The following is a 7,208-nucleotide window of genomic DNA, read 5'->3' on the forward strand; positions in this document are numbered from 1 at the left end:
GGGGGAATTGGAAAGGTAATTAAAACAAGCACAAAATTGTAAATATAACATTAAAAAATGGATAATTGCTATTTTACCTTAAAAAGCCTCCGACTTTTATCAAACGATACTTCCTTAAATGGTTTATATATGGGGTTATTAATTTAATATAAATATAATTCGTCTTCACCACTAACCTCCGCGGCCTCTTCTTCTTCTTCTTCTTCTTCTTCTTCTTCTTCTTCTTCTCCACCTCCTCCTCTTCCTCGTCGATGATAACGATAGTTGAAGATTATTGATGAAGGTGAGAGGTATTTTTATCAAATCTACAAGTATCTCAGGTAAAAATTATTTAGGAGAGTGTCATTTGGTAAAAATCCAACATTGAGGTTTTTTTCTTTAGATAAAATGCTGAAGGATAATTTTTCTAAAAAAATATTTATATTTTAGGTATTTATCAATTGATACTTTTTTATTTTGAAGATTACTTTTTATAACCCCTTCTTTAGTGTTTACAATTTACTTTTTTAAAAAACTAATATTTCAAAACTATTTTTTTAAAATGGATATAAATTCACTTTTCATCTTTTTCTCCTTATTTTCAAAACTAATATATATATATATATATATATATATATATATATATATATAAAGTGAGAGAATATAATGATAATAATAATAATAATAATAAGCAAAAAAAACTACGTATCATCACTCACGTGATTGGCTTATAGGGCATCTATGACTAGCATTAAGTACTTGAGAATGACTAAGGATCATTTACTGATATATGGAGGAAATAGTCTCAGGGTTGAGTTCTACATGGACTCGAGTTTCTAGTCTGATGTCAATAATAACAAGTTTAATTCAGGGTATGTGTTTATCTTGAATAGAGGAGTAGTATAGTGAAAGAGTTCCAAGTAAGATACTACTGTTAATTCGACCACATAGGCAAAATATATTATTGCAATACATGCATCAAAGGAGGAAGTCTGGATGAAGAAGTTCATTACAGATCTGAGAGTTGTGCCCTGCAAAGAGGAGTCGATTCCATTGTAATGTGACAACTATGGGATGATTGCTCAAATAAGGGAACCTGAGTCTTATCAGAAGTATTCTGAGGAGGTTCTAACTTGTTAGAGAGATCGTGGCCTAGAGAGATATAACAGTAGAAATAGTTCCAACCGAAGATAATATCATAGATCCATTAAAAAAGTCGTTATCTCAGATTATCTTTTAGCGTCACATGGGTCTGATGTAGATTAGACATATAGGTGATTTGGCTTTAGGTCAAGTGAGAGATTCCTAGTCATAAGTGTCATAGGTGAGTGGTGACATATGTAACATGACATACAATTTTTTTACTAATTATTATTCTGATATTTTCTCACTTTATATTACTTAATACATAAATATATTGTAATATTCATGGATCTGCGCAATGAGAATCAGATCATGATGAGATCACAATAATGAGATCGATTCACTTTTAAACATAGATCATAAATAATCCTAGTTATAAGTTACTCGAGAGGGACATCAAGATAACCCGATATACCAATGTTACTATATACTTGTCCATATGATTGAGGCGACTAGTATTATAGTTGTTCATGTGGGGACACTAGGACTATAGTACATGTGCTCATTGGAGAATGAGTTCACTGATCCGCTTATTGAATGTTGGATGATTGATGATACCTCATTATCAAAAGTGATTACATCGCCCCAATGGTGTATTCCTTAGACTTGAGACATCAAGGATGTCCTATATGAGTACTCTATTCTTTAATACAAGATTTATAGATTTGAAAGTTTCAAATCTAGTACAACCGGTCATCGGGAGTAGCAACCAACCTTACGAGAGATATTGAGTGTCAATAGAGGATTATCCGATTTTGGTATCATGAAAGGAATATATTATGTGTTCTTGTTCAAACAAATCATTAACCAAGGTCATTCGGATTGAGAGAAAAAGAGTTCTCTAAGAGAATATGATTAGAGTGAGACTCAAGGAGAAACCATATGAGCCTAATAGCACTATGCCCAATATACAGTCTTTGAGATATTAGATGGATGAAAGACTATAGGTACACGTTAACTAAGGACAGATATGTTCAAAGGATTATATTCCCCTATATCATCTAGGGACTAAGGCATAGTATCATAGTACATCCGTAGTTGATAAGCCGAGTGAATTATTATAAATATAGTAATTAATAATTCACCGAGTCAAAAAGAGTTTTGATAGGTATGACTCATGACCGGCTCGATATTGAGCCTAGAAAATCACACACATATGGTAGGTGTTGCGACAAGTAGAGATTTAGATATGAGATATCCGTTGGAGCCCCTATCTTATTAAGTATCCAATAAGTCCTTGAATTATTGTATCCTATAAATGAAATCCAATAAAAGCTAATGATAGATTATTGGATAAAGATCTACTAATCTAAGCAGCTTGGATGAAAATCCAATACCCAATAAGGTAAAATATTTTATGGTTGAGTTGATATGAAGCCTCCATAAATAGAAGAGAACCAAAAGGCAATATATCAGTGTTTCTTGGTTGTCACATCATATTCTCCTCTCCCCTTCTCCTCTTTAGATAGTAGGTGTGAAGATTTGGGTAGCAATTCGAGAAGCATCTTCGTAGCCCTTATCGTGTGGATCACTACTAGAGAGAATGACGTTTGACATCTTTCAACCTCTCCTATAGATCTATAGGATTTCAAAAATATATGATCTCCCTAGGTAACGGGATTTTTAGTTTCACGGGATTTTGCGTATCAATCTTCGCACGATGATGAATATCTTTCGAGAAATTTAGGATTTCTGTTATATGTTCTTCCCTTGCGAGAAATTTAGGATTTCTGTTATATGTTCTTCCCCTACGTGCCAATCTTCGTACGACGATGAACCCCTAGATTTCCCCTACAATAACTATCTCATATATGGTTTTCTAATTTCGTGAGTTTTTGCGCATCAAACTTTTTATGAAAATTTAATTTTTTTTTATTATTTTATTGTGTATGTTGCTTTTAGATTTCTCAATAGTAATAATAATGGTTGCGAGAAGGGAAAGAAGACAAAATCAAAATTAGTGAGATAGTAAATAGTAAAATATTATTTTATTAATTTTAAGAGGATTATTAATAATAAATGATTGTCAATAGTAAAAAATGACTCTAAATAATAGGCACTTTTGTTTTTCTTTAACCAAGTCCCTAATTTTAAAAATATCAAAATTTCTCCTAAAAAATTTTCTCACCTATTAAAATATTTTGACCACTCTAACAAAACCTATTTGAAGATATTGTAAACGAGTGAAATGAAATGAAAGCACACTAGAAACCATTAGATATATGATGTAATTAAGTATTAATAATAGTTTAAGAATAACATCACCCAAATAAAAATTAAAAAAATGACCTTTTATAGTATTTTAGTCATCAATAATAAAAATATTATAAAACCTATTCGAAAACATGGTAAATGATGCAAATAAACTCCTAACCTTAATCAAATCAACTGCAAGCCTAAAAATATTGTTTCCTAATGGTCTACTAACGAGCAAATGACAATTAAAGAAACAAAATATGATTTCACTTATAATATTTTTTAAATAATATTTATAGTATTTTTTATTTATCATAAAAAGATACTATAAATGTTATTAAAAATATTATAAAAAGAGCCAAATGTAATAGTTTAAAAATAACAAAAAAGATGAATTTTTTTAGAAGTATTTTATATATTTTATAAGGAAATGGTCCTATATTGTTAACACAGTTTGGGACAAACGAACATTGGGCCCAGTGCCATGTCATCCTGGCCCACAAAGATTTCAACAATTCACCTCAACGTTAGCATCTTGTCACTAAGTTTTAACAAGCTTAGTCCTTCAATAATAATTTTTAGAAATTAAAACTAAAGTTTGTGAATATTTTGTCTTATCATTACAATGTGGGTAACAAAACTCACTTTCATCCATTCCTATTATTAAAAAAATATTACCTATATATATATATAATTAATTAATTGAACCCATAGAATGTTCAAATTGTTGAGTATTCAAATTAGTTTGAGAACAAAATTACTTAAAAAATTAGGGATTCAAGTAAAACAATTGTTCCTAAATTAGGATTTAACTGTTTTATAAATGCCCTATATATATATATATATATATATATATATATATATATATATATATATATATATATATATATATCTTGGTAAGGAGAGAAATAAAGAAAAGAAATATCTTGAGTGCTCCTAGGTTTTTCAAACGAATTTAGAAAAAAAATGAGATGATACGAAGAGAAAAGTCCTTAAGATTTATTTAAAAGGGTCGTAGGAGGATAGATATTTTTATTCCCTTGAATGCATTCCAAAAAAATAATTTTAACATTTAATTATATTTTTTTTCTTAAAAATACTTCCTGATTGATTTAAGTGCATTCGGAAACGCTATAGTAATGATGAATGTGAATCATATTTTAGATTTGATAATAATTTAATTTTTATTTTTAAATTATGAATGAAACTCAATATATGTAACCCGATTATTTTTTGATCCTTAACAATATAAAATCATCAATTTAGTCCATCTCTTTCTCCAATCCCTTATTTTTAAGGTTTTCAATTTGGCTCTAATGCTAAAGATTATTCACATTTACCGGTTGCGGCCTATTTTTTTATTTAATTTTGAATTATTGAGATCAAATTTTATATGATGTGTGTAAATTAAACTGTTATTAATATATTTTTAATTTTAATATTAATTTTATACTTCTAAATTATGAGTTGACTCAAATCTTTGAATTCCTAGCAATCGACCCGACGTGTAAGTATTTTTTTAATTTAATATATATTTTCAACGAGATCGAACTTCTCAAGAGTTTTTCTAAACCTCTCTTTTTTGTCGTCACACTCATCAAGCTAATTGTATAATTTTTTTATACTTTTGCTCAATTAACATCGCATCATAATCCTTATACTTTAAAGAGTTATATTTGAGACATTGTTACAAAATAAAGTCAAATATAATGATTTATTGTAACTTTTTATGATACAGAGATAAGTATAGGGGGGAAAAATATATATAGTTAACCCCATCATTATCATCCTTTATCGAGTGGCATCAAATCCGTTTAATTAAATTGATCTTTTTCTGAATATTTATATCCATCTGATCCATCTAAATTGCATTCTGAGATGATCTTAAGTAGAAGAATAAATATTGAAATGGACTCTAATCAGATTCAAATTTGAATAGAGTAAAATTTTGTAAGGGTCAAACACTAACCGTCGCCATAATTCTACATGCCGCGAATGGTCAATGGTCAACTTCAAATCTGAAGTGGTGGAGATCAACCGTTCACGCGTCTTACGATTCGTGCAAATTCCTGACTCGATAGATTGTGCAGCATCCAATGAGAGGGAGATGCTCCACGTGTTCCTTTTGGCGACTACAGTGTGTGAGCCCATGAAAGAATGTGCGAGGCTTCTGAGTCGCTGCTGATATGGAAGTCGCGTCAACAGATGATTGGAATACTAACATTCAAGCGTTTCGATTGATCGAGATGGGTACAGAAGGGATAATGGGCAGATATGTTTCTGGGGTTACAGGTGGAGTGGCACCCACTCTGACTTGGAGAATGGCTGGAAATGGAAATCAGCAGCAAAATCCAAATTTGATGGTAAAGTTGCAATCTTTTTGTGGCTTTGGTGGTCCTCGATTCGGGTTTACAAGGAACCTGGAATGAATTTGATCTGAGTAGATGATGAGTTCCTTCTTCTTTTTCACTGTAATTTTCTTTTTGTTGTTTTTGCCACCCATGATTAGCTGTCCTCTGCTGATGTTTCTTCGCTTCCGTCTTTAAGCTCTGAATCGTGCTTCCTCCTCTTGGATTCTTAGATTCTTCTCGAGGGAGGTGTCGAGTTCCGGTGACAGAGTGGTGACTGTTAGCAAGCTCGTGTTATCTTGAGGAGAAAGATGAGATCTTTAAGCGGTATGGGGATCGGCTTAAGCGTCGTCTCAGGTTGCCTGTTCTTGGCTCTTGTTGCAGAGCTGTGCTACTTGTTCTGGTGGAGGAAGATAAGCGATGGAGACATGGAGGACAGCTGCAGGGCTTGTTTGCCTGCCAAAGGACTTGTTCACCTCTTCTGCTGGAAGAAGCCACATTCCTTGAGCTTCGCAGCACCCGACCGAGTGGATGTAACTTCTTGTTCCGATGAGGGACAACCGGAAGGCAAAGACCTCCTTCTGAATCCACTCCGTAGGGAGGATACCGTGGAGGCGGAGCTGATGAGGTTTCATGGTCTCCCAGGGCCTCCCAGACTTCTCTTCACCATTAAGGAGGAATCGAAGGAGGATTTGGAGTCCGAGGATAGCATGTCCAGAGGTGGGAGGAGCAGGAAAGGTTCCCGGAGGAAGAGCTTGAATGATCTGTTCCTGTCTTCGGACACCCCGTTCATGACACCGCTCCCTTCTCCTCCTCTTTTCTCTCCGGCACCGACTCCCTTCGATTGCTACAAGCAAAGTGGATTCAACCCCCTCTTCGAGTCCTCCAAGGAAGAAGATTTGATCAGGATGTGGTCGTCGCCACCTCCCAAGTTCAAGTTTCTCAAGGACGCCGAGGAGAAATTACACAAGAAGAAGCTGATGGGAGAAGAGACTGGTCATCTTTCTCATCCTCCTCCTCCTCCTCCTCCTCCTGCTATTTCACGTCCCACAGTCCCAGAAGAGGAAGATGGATCTTTCATCACTATAGTCATAGGAAAGAACAGAGACAGAGGTCAGCAACACCATCCTTGCTCCTCACAGGTGACTCCAGTACCTTCCTCTCCTTCAAGCATCAAACTGCTACATGGGAATCACAGTCACTAATTCCTCATCGACAAAACTCGCATTATGGCAGTGAATTTAGTAGCCACATCAATTCTTTCGTGATGTACTCTCTCTCTCTCTCTCCACTTTCACTCAAAATCATTATCTTTTGCTGGAGCGAGTGGAAGTCATCAGACACCTCTTTTTCCGGCTTCCATGTGATGGATGGTGATGTGTAGAGTTGGCGTGCAGGTAAGGCATCAAAATGTTGCATCGTTCACGCTACCTTTTGCTTTCGGTGGGCTGAGCTTGCAATCATTCCTGTGGATGGTTTTGTAGCGCTATGCCTTCCCTATCCTTTCATCTGCTTCGAGGAAACAGAGTGCTTTCCCCTCCA

The 7,208-nt window shown here is 34.2% G+C and overlaps 1 protein-coding gene across 3 annotated transcripts; it reads left to right on the forward strand.

The window, feature by feature from the left end:
- Nucleotides 1–5,541: 5,541 nt before the first annotated feature.
- Nucleotides 5,542–7,208, forward strand: LOC135585104 (uncharacterized). 3 transcript variants are annotated; one of them, XM_065172974.1, is made up of 2 exons: nt 5,542–5,681; nt 5,900–7,208. In XM_065172974.1, the coding sequence occupies exon 2, from the start codon at nt 5,978–5,980 to the stop codon at nt 6,869–6,871; it is 894 nt and encodes a 297-aa protein (XP_065029046.1). In that variant the 5' UTR covers nt 5,542–5,681; nt 5,900–5,977; the 3' UTR covers nt 6,872–7,208. The 3 variants fall into 3 exon arrangements, 2 of the variants coding, with proteins under 2 accessions (XP_065029046.1, XP_018676357.2); XM_018820812.2 differs by having other exon boundaries at nt 5,543–5,789; XR_010502084.1 differs by having other exon boundaries at nt 5,544–7,063; nt 7,151–7,208.

The sequence above is a fragment of the Musa acuminata genome, chromosome BXJ3-11, assembly GCF_036884655.1.
Source record: "Musa acuminata AAA Group cultivar baxijiao chromosome BXJ3-11, Cavendish_Baxijiao_AAA, whole genome shotgun sequence".
Lineage (NCBI taxonomy): Eukaryota > Viridiplantae > Streptophyta > Magnoliopsida > Zingiberales > Musaceae > Musa > Musa acuminata.

What these genes read in the sequence shown, in the direction of transcription:
- LOC135585104 (XM_065172974.1), top strand. Translation starts at nt 5,978, where the DNA reads ATGAGATCTTTAAGCGGTATGGGGATCGGCTTAAGCGTCGTCTCAGGT.